At 45.4% G+C, this 15,291-nt stretch overlaps 2 protein-coding genes and 1 long non-coding RNA gene across 3 annotated transcripts; 2 read left to right on the top strand and 1 right to left on the bottom strand.

The window, feature by feature from the left end:
- The first annotated feature begins 217 nt into the window (after positions 1-217).
- LOC310803413 (calglandulin-like) lies at positions 218-1,679 on the top strand. Its single transcript, XM_083668158.1, has 3 exons — positions 218-396; positions 529-629; positions 1,400-1,679. Exons 1-3 carry the CDS (start codon positions 290-292, stop codon positions 1,441-1,443), a joined length of 252 nt encoding a protein of 83 aa, XP_083524284.1. The 5' UTR covers positions 218-289; the 3' UTR covers positions 1,444-1,679.
- Positions 1,680-3,122: 1,443 nt separating this feature from the next.
- On the top strand, positions 3,123-8,142 carry cUnh3orf18 (chromosome Un C3orf18 homolog; the record flags this gene model as incomplete). Its single annotated transcript, XM_083668541.1, has 5 exons — positions 3,123-3,144; positions 4,839-5,245; positions 5,724-5,749; positions 5,985-6,111; positions 8,021-8,142. 5 exons carry the CDS (start codon positions 3,123-3,125, stop codon positions 8,099-8,101), a joined length of 663 nt encoding a protein of 220 aa, XP_083524667.1. The 3' UTR covers positions 8,102-8,142.
- A 4,101-nt stretch (positions 8,143-12,243) lies between these two features.
- Positions 12,244-14,421, bottom strand: LOC310803414. The gene is made up of 3 exons (XR_014554180.1): positions 14,364-14,421; positions 13,313-13,351; positions 12,244-12,449 (listed from the first exon to the last, which is right to left on the bottom strand). It is a non-coding gene; the product is annotated as an uncharacterized lncRNA (long non-coding RNA).
- Between the last annotated feature and the right edge of the window lie 870 nt (positions 14,422-15,291).

A 15,291-nucleotide genomic window follows, 5' to 3' on the forward strand; every position in this document is an offset into this window, starting at 1 on the left:
AAAGTAAAGTGTTACCAATCCAAATACAAGTTGTTAGGTGAAGGATTTCCCAGCTATCTGTAGATGTCAGTGTTTCACTGTGATTCAACTTTATTCTGGCTACAGTGCGTGAGTGTACTCTCAGAAAGCTATTTTCTCTCCCTGAAGACGTTTCATCAGACATCAAAGGAAATGAATTGAAGGTTGTCAGATGCTCATTATCTCAGTCAGTGGTAATACACTCTCGCATATCTATTTTTGTGACATCACAGGCAAAGGGACTTTTAACTGTGACCGTTTCCTGGCTCTGATGGCATTGCACATCGAAAGAACCAAGAACCAGGACGCTGAGTTGCGTGCCGCTTTCAAAGTGTTTGACAAAGACGCCAAGGGATATATTGAGTGGAATACCCTCAAGTAAGCCTGTTACATTACACCAATGTGGCTGGGCACCAATCTAAGAATCACTTCTGATTTCTTTCTTTCGATACACATCCCGATAACTATGGCATTAGCTTGTATCAGTAACACCAGCTTCGCCATTTCCAGGTACGTGTTGATGAACGCAGGGGAACCACTCAATGAGATTGAGGCAGAACAGATGATGAAGGAGGCGGATAAAGATGGAGATGGAACCATCGACTATGAAGGTAAGAGTGTAGTGAACTCCAGAGTGGACCATTACAGATCGTGGAAGGCTAACATTTGCAAAAATGTAATATTGTGTAAAAATAAATCAAATAAAAGTACCTTATTTGTATATTAAACATATATGTGATAAAATAGTTTTAGAAAAACGAACACAACAAACAAAGCTCTTATGTCCTCCAATGAGGGTGGCTTGGGGAAAACATAAAACAAATGAAGGAGAATCTCAAACTGTGGTAGTTCTTACAAGCAACGTGTTCTATCATAAGATTCAAAGTTAATCATATTTAACAGGGAAGTACTGGTGTCTCAGATCAATTACTGTTTTCAATGTTTGTTAGATTTTGATATAATGTACAGTACCAGTCAAAAGTCTGGACATAAACTTGCCAAGAGTGTGCAAAGCTGTCATCAAAGCAAAAGGTGGCTACTTTGAAGAATCTAAAATCTAAAACATATTCTGGTTTGTTTAACACTTTGTTTGCTACATAATTCCATATGTGTTCCTTCATAGTTTTGATGTCTTCAATATTAATCTACAATGTAGAAAATAATAAAAGAAATAAAGAAAAACCATTGAATGAGAAGGTGTGTCCAAACTTTTGACTGGTACTGTAGGTTCCTGCTGGGACCATATATACTGAAACGTATGCACTCACTGCAATGTAAGTCGCTTTGGATAAAAGCGTCAGCTAAATGGCACATTTATTATTATGTACATTATTATTATTACTGTACAATGTAAGCACCTTCGAAAACATTCTCTTCCCAGAATTCGTAGCCATGATGACTGGAGACTCATTCAAGATGAGCTAAGTGGATCTAATTGAAGTGGATCAATGAAGGAAAAAGGCCAAAGTGAGTTCTAGGTTGTGAACATCTGGTTGAATATGTACCGTATGATAATAAAACTATAAACTACAACTGTTCTCAATATTGTTTGTCAACTATCCAGATTTCCATGTGTTCTTTCACCTTAAGATGAAGGCCTTAAATTAAACATACTGTACTTGATTGTACGCTATACAAATAGACTTGATTGACTGATTGATTGGAAGGTACTGTATATATGCAGTTATTGTGTTTATTTTGTCAAAATAATAAATAATATGAAACTGATTGTTTATGTTTATGGAATATTGTCTTAACATTTTTGCCGTCATATCATTTTGTACAATGCAGCAACAGACATTTTTTTTATTTTTTTTTATGATTCATTTTTTGACATTTTGCAAATACTGTACTTGTATTTGAGGTGTGCTTGATTTAGCCCAGAGTGTGCACTTTAAGGACCGTTCCATTTTGGTTATATTGTGCTAGGCAAGCTACATCAAACACAGCCCAAGTGTTTGGTATTATTTAACATACTATATATTTGACCCAAATCTGAATCGGACTCTTCCACATACCATAGTGTGATAAAACAACAATCAATCCTGACAATCCAAAGAGACTAGAAAAGAGCTGTGGCTGCGAGCATGTTTCTGTGGGAATAGAACACTCAGAGAGGGAGGACATCACAGGGTTAATTTCCTGAGGCTGGCTGGCCACCCGGATGCAATTACTCGCCTGAGTCTGACAGCATCTGGTGTGCAGACCCATCGACCCGCTGACCCATTAAATCCCATTCTCATCCCTACAAAGCCAGACGGACAGCTGAGGGAGCCAACCACAGCGGCTGCTTACACCCCATCTGACCAATGGAAGGAGGGATGGTGGGGGGAGGGAGCCTTAGATCCCAGCTCTCTGGTTGCAGCAGCATCCCTGCAGCTGATTCTGTTATTTAAAGCAGAAGAGAGGGCAGGATAGAGGGATAGGTTGACGGAGGCAGGGGAAAAGAGAGGGGGATCTGTGAGAAGCAGCCTGGGCTCGGCGTTGCAGGGTGTGGAGTGGATCAGCAGAGAGAATGAGAGTGTTTTCCATGTCAACAACCTCTCAGTGGAGCGCCTGTGTTTCTGCTGTAGAGCTGGGGAAAGCAGAGGAGGAGGAGGGGTAGAGAGAGGGGAAAAACGTTCCTTCTCCTCAGGAAATTACCCCTCCTCTATCTAGCCCCTTGCTACGGCAGCTCCCCCCTTTTTCAGCTTCTTTTCAGCAAGAGAAGGTAGGCAACATTGACAACATCACTAATCTGGCAGGGCACATAGGGTGAGAGCTTGCTTGTCACGTTGGCAGGATTAAATGACAGGCCTTTGCCATAGACCAGCTAACATTTACATATCTGAATGAGAGCCTTAAAATGACCACAGTGCAACCGCACCTCATGTGAGAATCAGACAAAAGAAATAAAGATGTTGTGTTCTGGAAATGTTTACGCGGATTGTCTTTGTACTGTACTTGATCTCTAATTGGACAGTGACAGAGGCTGAGACTGGCTCTGTGTTCTGATTGGTCGTGTGCTTACAGTACATTGCACATGTTCTTCATTATGTGACCGGGCAGGACGCAGGGAGGGAGGACGGTTCATGACTCTTTGTTTTCACTGCTTGTGTGGCTCTATGTCGGGAGAGGCTGGTGGAGGTAGAAATTGGAGGACGGGCTCATTGTAATGCATGGAATGGGGGAAACGGTCACTATGAGCAGTGGTTAGTGGGCAGGGGAGGCTGGTGGAGGTAGAAATGGGAGGACGGGCTCATTGTGATACATGGAATGGAATGAGGAATGCTATCAAACACACGGTATCAATCACACAATGAGCCTGTCCTCCAATTTCAACCTCCACCAGCCTCCGCTGCACTCCTATGGTAGGAGGTCAGCAGCTATGCTACTACCCAAACATGTAAACATGTATGGCAAAGCACCCTTCAGTATACTGTGTCAATACCGGTGTACTGTATCAATCTCTGCAACTTCTTCTGCTATTTAGTTTTACCGCAATTCAAGCGAAGAATCAGTAACTGCAGTATTTGCCTCTGATATGGGAACATATTTTGAGATACACCGGGACCATTATGTTATATTCGAGTCTGAATGTCCTTGCTTGACCCCTTAAACAGGTTCTGTACAGACAGGTGTGTGTGTGTGTGTGTGTCTGTGTTTGCGTGTCTGCGTTTGCGTGTCTGCGTTTGCGTGTATGTATGTATGTGTGTGTGTGTGTGTGTGTGTGTGTGTGTGTGTGTGTGTGTGTGTGTGTGTGTGTGTGTGTGTGTGTGTGTGTGTGTGTGTGCGTGCGTGCATGCTTGCGTGTGGGCTGGGCACACATCCGTCTGTGTCTGTATGTACTGTCGTAGTTGTGTGGGTGAGCTGCACCCCTTTTGACACATTTCCTCAACGACAGTGTGTGTGTGTGTGTGTGTGTGTGCGTGTGTGTGTGCTGTGTTTCTAGGGGTTGGTTTTCCCTGGTATTCTACCGGCTTTGTTCTGCTACTTTCTTTCACTGCTTTTTGTGCCCACATCCTGCCCGCAACACCCAGTGCAGCCCTGCTGGCATAACGGGTTGTATGTTTTATTCAGATGGAATCAGGGGTGGGGGCGTATCTGCTTTAACTTTAACACTCATCTTTACTGTGAATCTAGACATGTCATCGACACAATGAGACAGAACATTCTAGAATCAAGATCATCTAATGGGTTGGCTGTCATAGGCGGAGGATGCACTTTGTTGCCTTGGTGATAGTTTGTTTTAGAGATTACTCATTGTGGCCCTCCAGGTGACCATAAACTGTCTGTTTAACTATTTATCTACGATCGCCAAGGCTCTACTCAGATTAAGAGAATAACTTTATGAAAATCCCCTCCTGTTTGCCATAGTTGGCCTCAGACCTCAAACTAGCTTGCCTTAACCTCAAAACCCCTTTCCAAACTGTTTGTGGAAGGAAGTCAGGGACACACATCCACTTACAGTACACACAAATGCACACACACACCTACACACACTCACACACACACACACACACACACACACACACACACACACCTACAGACACACACACACACACACACACACACACACACACACACACCTACAGACACACACACACACACACACACACCCAATACAGAGCAGCACTAGCACAGTCATGAGCATACACGAAAATGTGACTTGGATCCTGGATACAGGGTGAGACAAATCCAAACCACAGCCCTGCACACTATAAATGAAGGCAACATGACATGTTGTTGGCCAAAATGAAAAAAACGTTTTTCCCCCCCTCAGGATTGCCCAGGGAGAGAGTCCCCAGACCAGCGTCCCCAATGCATCCCCACCGCTTCAGCACACCTCAGTCCAGAGAGAGAAAATCTGCGACACACTGGACACTGTGACACAGAAAACGTAAGACGCAGAGACTTGGAAATACATCCACAGCAACAGTGGGACCCCACTCTCTCCCCTGGCCCTGTCCTCCGGGCTGAAACCATGGACCTGACCACGGCCAAGACCACCGCTGCTAGCTTTCTGTCCAACACTTCCACCGGCACCATCCTCGCCGCCACCGCGGACGCCACGATGGAGCGGGACAATGTCACTTCCAGGACAACGCTAATGACCGTGACGATAACGACCAACGAGACCAGCTTCAACGCCACCAAGCTTCCGGAGGTGGCGGTCGAGGGCTCAGGGATGGGGATGGTTCTGGTCCCGTTCGGCATCATCACCGTCATCGGCCTGGTCGTCGTCATTGTAAGGAGGCAGTTGATTTTAAAATTTAAATATGTTTTTAGGTCATTTCTGCTTTATTGGGATAGAGATAGTAGAGATTGACAGGAAGGATGGGAGAGAGAGAGAGAGAGGAGGGATGACATGCAGGATATGTTGATGGCTGGAATCGAACCAGGGACCTTGTAATGATATGGTATGCGCCTTAGTGTGCTACGCCACTTGAGCGCCCCGAGGCAGTTGATTTACTTAAGTATCATTCGGGTTAGTGCTTAGTGCACAGCAGGGGAGGCTGGTGGAGGCAGAAATCGGAGGACGGGCTCGTTGCAATGCGTGGAATGAGGATGAGGAATGGTATCAAACACGTGTTGGATACCTGTCCTCTGATTTCTACCTCCACTAGCCTCCCCTGGTCCACTAAGTTTAATAGCTGCTCTGCTCTTCATGTCATGTCAACTGTGATGATGACGTGTCTCTTTGTCCCACCATGTTTCCCTCTCAGATGCTGTACATCAGGAAACGGAAGAGGTGAGGAAATGTGTCTAAATTACTAAGAAGTTTTGAATTTCCTTGAATTTCTTATAGGTCAAAATCAGCTTTGTTATTGAGCAACGCCTTTCAGGAACAGCCAAATACTCTCGGCAAACAAATACTCTCGGCAAACAAACTACCTTCGACAGCTTCCACTAACAGCCTCCACTGTACACTAACCACTGCTCACAGTGACCCTTGCCTCCCCTCTTGACCTTTGACCTGCGGCCAGGTTGGAGAAGCTGAGGCACCAGCTCATGCCCATGTACAACTTTGACCCGGCAGAGGAACAGGATGACCTGGAACAGGAACTACTGGACCACGGCCGAGATGGAAGCCTGACGGGACCCAACGCCAAGGTAGACCACAACACCTGCCTCAGGCAGCACCACACTTCCTAGAACACTCACCTAGGCCTGGAATGACGAACGCAAACCTTTATCGTTGCATTGTGTTCTCACCAAGCGAGGCTGGTGGAGGTAGAAATCAGAGGACGGGCTCATTGTAATGCATGGAACAGAATGAGGAATGGTATCACACACACACACACACACACACACACACACACACACACACACACACACACACACACACACACACACACACACACACACACACACGTGGTTGATACCATTCCTCATTCCATCCCATGCATTACAATGAGCCCATCCTCTGATTTCTACCTCCTCCAGCCTCCACTGGTCCTCACTTATGTTAAGACTTGTGATCATCAGCAGTGATACTGTATATTCTGCACTTGATGATCTTTGGTTGTCTCCAAAACTGTATAGGCTTACTTCTATTAGTTTTGTTTTACATTGCTACTGTAAGTTGCTTCCCAGTTGGAAAGTTATATTCTTATCAATGTCCTTTTTTCTTTTATATTTCTTTTTTAAGTTTTGACAATAGGCATAATGGTAAAAGTCAAATATGGTAAAGTATCAACTGTGCTCCATGTTCCTTTAACTATCCTTTCAAAAAAACACACGCACACGCACACACACACACACACACACACACACACAGTACACAGTATACCAACCATGTCCAGTGCTTACAAGCTTTGTGTCCTACTGTTCATCTAGTTACAGCAGAGCAGTGGAGGCTGGTAGAGGGGGACTCAGATCTTACCTCTACTGTCCCAGCCTCCACATAAGACACAGCAGTAAAGCAAATCTAAGGGCTGGAAACCAAGCGTAAATCATGTGTAGGCCTCTCATTATCAAAGTCAACACAAAGTCACAGACACACACACAGAAACACACACGCACACACACACACACACACACACACACACACACACATTCTGAACTTCAAAGTCTACACACTGAAGACTGACACACCCATACCTTCATCTGACATCTTCCCTCCTCTGTGTGCAATACTACCAAACAGTCCCGTTGTGATAACCGTCTCTCATCTCACACCACTGCTCCTGGGTCCAAACAGTGTGGGTTTGCTTCTGAATAACAACACTTGAATTTGCTTGTCCGGTGCAATGGGACCAATGCAATAGTCCCAAACAGGGGAGGCTGATGGAGGTAGAAATCGGAGGACGGGCTCATTGTAATGCAGTGTTTGATACCATTCATCATTCCGTTCCATGCATTACAATGAGCTCATCCTCCGATTTCTACCTCCACCAGCCTCCCCTGGTCGCAAATGAACACACCATGCTCATCCAGTTGCCACGCAAGCTGAATCAAGTCCAGATAAAGTGTTTGTAAAAACGAATACATACTATTTCGACCCAGGTCAGCTCTTAAAACCCTTCAAAATAACCCTTTTCTCATTGTGTGCTGTGATTGACCTGACTCACTACGCTCCTGTATGTCATTATTCTGGTGTTATCAACAAATGTGACAAAAAAAAGACGTGATTACCTTGTCCAAATGAAGATAGAAGCCAGTAGATGGCTGAAGTAATCCAGTCACCTGTCCTCTTCCTCAGTGTTGCTAACCCACTACGGTGTATTGATAAAACAAAAAAATAGATCAAATAGATGTTATTACAGGCAGTTGTAGCAGTGGTAGATTCACTATTGGTTACAAATGCAAAACCAGTTGATATGATCAAGACAGTACAAAGTTAGAGTTTTGATGACTCTAGAACAGAGTTTTGATGACTCTAGAACAGAGTTTTGATGACTCTAGTACAGTTCAGCAAGTTATTATGATGGTACGCTGATTGCCGTCACTCACTGTCTTCCTGTTTTGTCCCCCCTGCCCTAACCCCCTCCCCACCAATCCCAACCCACCTCTCCCGCAGACTCTGACCACCTCACAGGGTACGACACAGAGACCGAGTCGTCTGGTCTTCACAGATGTAGCCAACGTTCTCAACGCATAACAGCCCTCTTCCAGACATGGGTAGCGGGATCTGTCCTGAGATCTGTCGCTCAGGGGAAAAAAAAAGGAGGAAAAAAAAAGGATTTTCGTCCATTGGGAATCTATGAACGTTTGGAGGGTGTTTTCCGAGGGTTGTGTAGGGGATCTGAATATCTAGTTGTAGCATTAGTTTTACTGTGATGGTCTCCCACCATTTTTATGATTCCACTTTCACTTCGGTACTTAAGTTGTCTTCAGCGACTATGGTGGGATATGATGGGAAACCAGGGGAGGCTGGCGGAGGTAGAAATCCGAGGACGGGCTCATTGTGATGCACGGAATGGACTTTGGATAAAGTGTTTGATACCATTCCTCATTCCGTTCCATGCATCACAATGAGCCCGTCCTCTGATTTCTACCCCCGCCAGCCTCTCCTGCTATTTTGGGATATATTGGGAAACAATGTATCTATAACAAATACACTGGTTGTCATTTGTCGCACAAAGACTTCAAGGGCGGTGTGTTGTCTCTGATGTTGCTGGAAGCAAAGCTGCAGGAACGACTATCCCTCTCCAATCGAGTGTTTGTCTAGAATATACTATTTATTACCACACGTTTTTTGTTTTTGTTTTTTTGCTGCTACGTAAATGTACAGTCGGCAACAACATTTGGCAAGAGAGTTTTGTGTGTTATTGACTTTTGACTGCTTGTGGGGGCGAGAGGACTGAGTGAATAGGGCATTTGAGGATTTGGACACGGGTGATGGACAACAATGGACATCAGGAGGTCTGGATGACTTTAACCGCATGGGGAAGATGACTAGTTAAATGTAAACTCCCTAGCATAGGTTACACCAGGGGAGGCTGGCGGAGGTTGAAATCGGAGGACGGGGACTCGTTGTAATGCACGGAACTGAATAAGGAATGGTATCAAACAAAAACGTGTTTGATACCATTCCTCATTCCGTTTCGTGCATTACAACGAGCCCCGTCCTCCCGATTTCAACCTCCGCCAGCCTCCCCTGGGTTACACAGTGCCACCCTTCCCACATGTCTAAACTGTGTCAGCACTCCTGTCTAAACTGTGTGAACTCTCACCCTTCCCGTCAACATGATGTTCCCCCTGTAACGAGTAATAAAGCAGTGTTGGTTTCTATACACTCAACATATTTAAACTACAGTGCTTTCAGCCACCACTTATTTTGTTTACATTCACATTACATTTTTGGCATTTAGCAGAGGCCTTTATCCAAAGCGACTCACAACAAATGCATTTGACTAAGTAAGTGAATCATCTATCCATCCGTCACCTGAAGAAAAAGTAATCAATGCTAGGACCAGGGGCCATTGGCAGTCACAATGCTAGAAGAAAGGAAGATTTTTTTTTTTACATTTATTTACAGGAGAGAAACTTGCACAGGGGGGGTAGTGGGGTTGAAGAGGTCTTTAGGAGGGACAGTTAAGACGTAGCCTGAAGAGATGGGTCTTCAATCTACGGCGGATTTTGTAATGAATACAATACATAACAAACAAACAATATGTGATACCTTTATTGGTGACAGACAAAGTAGTACCTCTTTGCACTCATGCAAACACACTGTGACAGGGGACGAGACAGAGCAGAGGCAAAATTGAGAACAGACGTTTGAGTTTTGTTTGTTGGTTTCAAGTTAAAATGGATTGACATCTTGTATAAAATCGTCATCGTACAGTATATGATCAAGAAGGTTTGAAATAGAACATACGTTTTTTTTTAGTTTTTTTTTTATATCTAGCAAGCACATAAAGCAAACATTCCAGAGCAATGACATAACACAAATGGACTTACCTATAACATTTCAATATTTTAAAACCCTCACACAAAGCATTGCGACGTACATGAAATAAATTCTTTAAAATGTTTATATAATACTGAATACATCACCATCAGTAAGCTCATGGAGCAACACAGTGGATATAGATAGTCACAAGGGAGGCTGGTGGAGGTAGAAATCGGAGGACCATTCCATTCCATGCATTGCAATGAGCCCATCCTCCGATTTCTACCTCCGCCATCCTCCCCCGAGATAGTGGATATCCTGACATTGGTATGACGTAGAGTTGAGACTGTGGTTACGACAAGGCACTCTTACTGATATCAAAGTACGGTGGTACTTATTCTATTAGCTCTACAGCTGTTCTAAGATTGCAGGGGGACAAGCGAAGCTAAAACCAATCACCTGTCTGAGACAGAGCTGGGGGGCGGGCCAAGGCAGATTGGTCATGGAGGTAGTCCGCAGGGGTGACAGTGATGACAGCCAAAGGGCTGAAGAAGTAAATATGGGAAGACTCACAAACATACTAACTTGCAACCGACTGAAAACTAAAAAGCTTGTTTTTTTCCCTCGTAACGGACAACATGTGGGTCGTTACACCCCGCACGAACTAACGTTGAGAACACATTGTTGTTCTGACTATTTAATGTCTTCTCACAACAGGTCATTGAAGGGTGTGGAAGGCTGAGAGGTTATACATACGTACGTACAGTATTACAGTGTGTGAGAATCAGCACAGACAATGACATAGCGATGACGACATTGCACCGAAAAAAAAACATGTAGATTGCGATGTAGATCGCGAACAAATGTAAGGTTCAAAGAACTGACGACAACACATCCTAGTTCATGAGTTTGCAACCTTCTATGCAAATATCATATCATATCAACGTCTTGTAAGTCATTTTCATAACTGCAGGTGAACCTTATAATTATCAGAGCATTAACACGGAGAGTCAGTCTGCACGTGTGTGGAAGTGTCTAAAGGAGGAGTGTAGGGCTGGTGGGTCAGGGGAGGCTGGTGGAGGTAGAAATCGGAGGACGGGCTCATTGTAATGCTTAGGACAGAATCATTCCATCCCATCCTGTGCATTGCAGTGAGCCTGTTCTCTGATTTCTACCTCCACCAGCCTCCCCTGTGGTGGGTGCAGCATGTATGGAAGTGTCTTAACTAAACGTACGTGTGTGTGTGTGTGTGTGTGTGTGTGTGTGTGTGTGTGTGTGTGTGTGTGTGTGTGTGTGTGTGTTTGGGGTGTAGGGAGAGGCTGTAAAAGTTCTCCTCTCCTTAAGACTGAGGTAGACAGAGAGGCAAGGAGACTGAGGTGAGTTGAGGTCTGAATGAGGTGTGTGTGTCAAGTCATATTGTGAATGTCAAACACAGATCAGAAATACACAATCAAAATAGCACAATAATTCTAACTGAGTAGAATGACACATGTTCCTGAATAGCTATTTGAATAGCTGTGTTAAGGCAAAAATACCTGAGTTTTTTTTGTGTGTGGTAAAGTCATTGTAATAGTAGAACAAAAAAAACCTGAGTATGGTGAAATCATGTCAATAGGACACTGTTGAGTCAGACGTTATTTCTCTTCATGTAAAATGTAATGTAAAATGTATTCCCATTCAAATGTTAACAGCACAACATTCCAATGTCACTTCAAAAACAGTACGTGAAATTATTTTTATGAGTTGAGCTTCCCTGCACTCATCAACTAAAAGGTTCTACCTAGAACCAAAAAGGCTTCTAGAACCCTTTGAATAACCTATTTGGGTTCCATGTAGAACCTTTTGGACTTTTTTTTTAACCCTTTGTGAGTGTGTGAGTTAAGGGTCAAATGGGTCACAAGTCTTGTCTTAGTATCATGGTTTGAAATGTCGGTAAAATATGGTGACAGCAGCTGCATCCTTTTCTTTAACCACCCCCTACCCACCATCCCACAACCACCACTATCACCACACACACACACACACACACACACACACACACACACACACACACACACACACACACACACACACACACACACACACACACCCCTACCCACCATCCCACCACCACCACTATCACCACAAACACACACACACACACACACACACCACACACACACACACACACACACACACACACACACACACACACACACCCCTATCCACACCCATACCCACACAATCAATCATAATGTCAGTAATGACAAAGTGTTTGGGCAGAGAGCCCCACTGACTAAATCCTAAAATAATCAACAGACGGCTATACCCATTCGACCCCTGCCTCGGCTGTGGACAGACAGACCACAGGCACAGTAACACAATGATGTTCTATCAAGTAGAGACTCCCTGCATCTTCCCCTGATGTTTTGGAATCCACATGCCACGGTGGGATTGTAACTATCTTTGCCCAAACCTTGAGGTAGTTAGTTATTATCTATTGCCCTTCCTCCTCTTCCTCCTTTGGTGGAGCCTGAGATGATGATGGTGATGATGATGATGATGATGATGATGAAGAAGCCTTAGCGGGCAGAGACTGTGAAGGACCCTCCCCTGCCTCTTCTGAAGGACCCTGTGACAGGAGAGATACCGAAATTACAGACATTAGTGTGACAACGTGTGTGTGTGTGTGTGTGCATGTGTGTATGTGCGTTTGTGTGTTTGTGTGAGTGAGAGTGCGTGTCTGTCTGTCTGTCTGTCTGTCTGTCTGTCTGTCTGTCTGTCTGTCCCTGTGCTTGTGATGAATAATGGTATACTTGTATGAGTGTGTAAATGAGTGTTGTGACGAGAGTACATGTGGGGAAACAGGTCTGGCTCTCAGACCAAAAAAGGCGAGGAAGATGGACGGTTATGTCAGGAAACCAAGAAGAGAGGGGAAGAGAGCGGTTATATCAGGTTTCCCCTCACCATTGACTCACTCTTCCCCTTCGAGTGAGTACGTCTGATAGAGGGACTCTGTCTAACGGTTTCAGTTCTTAAAGCGTTATAACTCCTTTGAAACTGTTCGGCGGCAGTGAGAATGGCGGAAAGACAAGACGGGCTGACGTTGACTTAACTGACGCGTTCTTCCGCGAACGTTTACGCAATCGGGTTGAATCTCAGAAAGAACAAACGTGCTGAGCGAACGGAAGGTTTTCTCTCGTGCTCAGGTCTATCCACCTCTTGGTAAGCAGCGCTCCAGTGCAAAAGCTGAGAGAATATGTCTCCCAAAATATGACTTCTACTTGTGGTTTAAAGAGATGCCAGAGTGACGTAAAGTACACGTCTGATGTCTAAGCGAAAAAAACTGAAGACAAATGAAATGATGTGTTCGATCAATTACCACCATGGCTGTAATTCCCTGTACGCAAAGAACATTCGCACTTTTAAGTCACTAGTGTAACAATAATAAGCAATTCCCATGATGCAGTGCGACAACAAAACACAATCTCTTACCTGCTGTTCTTGAACGACCTGCTGAACGACTCTCTGGGGCTGTGAAGAAACAGAAGTGATGGAGAAAGAAACAGTCAATTAACATGTACATGTATGGTCACGTGTCTCCCAAACCAGACGTGCTGCCTCCCACAAATGACACGTGCTCCCGGCTAACTGTCTGCTCAACCACTGGCTTCTGTGTCCTCCAGACGAAACGGGAGGGTCGTGCTAGGATCGTTATTCCTCTGATCCTCCTCCTCTGATTCCTCCATTTCATTCTGAACCCCACCGACCTAAACACATCATTTGTCGGGAGAGTGTCTATCTGTAGAAGACCCCCTCCCAGAAGATTTGTTTCTCTCTTCGAACTTCTCAAAAGCTTGATTCTTGATTTTCTTTTTTCCGATGTAAATCTGTTCACTGTCCGTATGGTTGTTCTGACCGTATGGTTGTTCTGACCGTATGGTTGTTCTGTCCGTATGGTTGTTCTGACCGTATGGTTGTTCTGACCGTATGGTTGTTCTGACCGCTGACAGAGGTCGTCCACTCTGTCTACGTTCACACTGCATGGTGTGAGGGTGAACATCTCCAGACCTGTGTATGTGTGTGTGTGTGTGTGTGTGTGAGTGTGTGTATGTGTGTGTGTGTGTGTGTGTGTGTGTGTGTGTGAGAGTGTGAGTGTGTGTGTGTGAGAGTGAGATTGTGAGTGTGTGTGTGTGTGAGAGTGCGTGAGTGAGAGTGTGTGAGTTTTTGTTCAATGACTATTTCAAACCTAGGACACCAGGTGAGAAGAAGCTTGGGCCAATCACTGACATTAACCAATCAAACAATTAAGGAGGAGAAACACACCAGGCCCTGCTTCCCTCAAGTGTGTCTGTAGTTGTAGATGGCTCATTGTAATGCATGGAATGGAATGAATGTTTGATACCATTCCTCATTCCTCATTTGAAGGAAGCAAGGCTAGTATGCTGTGTACAGTATGCATGTGTGTGTGTGTGTGTGTGTGTGTGTGCATGCCTGCATGCGTGTGTGTGTGTGTGTGTGTGTGTACAGCGCGCTTGTCCCATACCCATTTCCGCGGCCGGCCCCGTGGTCGTCTCCCTCCGACCGGCTCTTGTTTCTGAGGCAGAGATGAGAAGACGTGGCGTTAGGCGTGGCGTCAGGTGGAGAGAGGTGCCTCACACGTGATCCCATTGTCCTCCGTCAGTACCAGAGGCTGGACTTACCTTGGGCGTGACACGGGGCTCCTTGTTCTTGCTCCCTCTGGGTCGCCCTCTTGGCCTCTTTGGGGTCGGAGGGCCGGTGGGTTCCTGGAGAGAACAACAGTCAAACGGTGGAGGAGAACGGCGGCGTCGACGGCGCAAGCAGGCTAACATATGGTGGGCTGCAGGGGAGGCTGGTGGAGGTGGGAATCGGAGGACAGGTTCATTGCACAGCACGGTGCACACGTGTTTGATACCGTTCCTCATTCCCTCATTCCTTGCATTACAATGAGCCGCCCCGTCCTCCAATTTCTACCTCCACCAGCCTCCCCTATGGTACAGTGGTTCTGCAAACACCTGAGCATCACCACAGCTGAGTGAGCTGTGTTATGTTATCCCTCCAACAAGGCTACGTTACAGTACACAAAGCGTTCAGTCTGTTGAAATAAACATGTATTGATTATGACAGTGTTTCGTATTCATTTTAACTGCATGGCATACCAAGTAGCATCTAACAATAATCAGGGTCTTATGTAAGTGATGTGAATGCAGAGGAGGAGGCTGTGATGCCTGACCTCTTGTTGTTTCCGTGGGCGGCCCCTCCCCCTGCGTGGAGGAGGAGGCTGAGTAGGTGGTTGGCCCTCGTCTGGCGGTGGCGACGGCTCCTTGGTCCCACTGCTGCTCATCCCTGCTTCTGTCCACCAGCGTCACCCTGACAGTGAGAGGGGGGTGTGGGCATGGACGCCCAGAGCTCGGTCCTCAGGGGAGGGGTCGGGGTGGGGCACCTAGCCCTGA

This window comes from Argentina silus (assembly GCF_951799395.1).
Source record: "Argentina silus genome assembly, chromosome: 4".
Taxonomy (NCBI): Eukaryota; Metazoa; Chordata; class Actinopteri; order Argentiniformes; family Argentinidae; genus Argentina; species Argentina silus.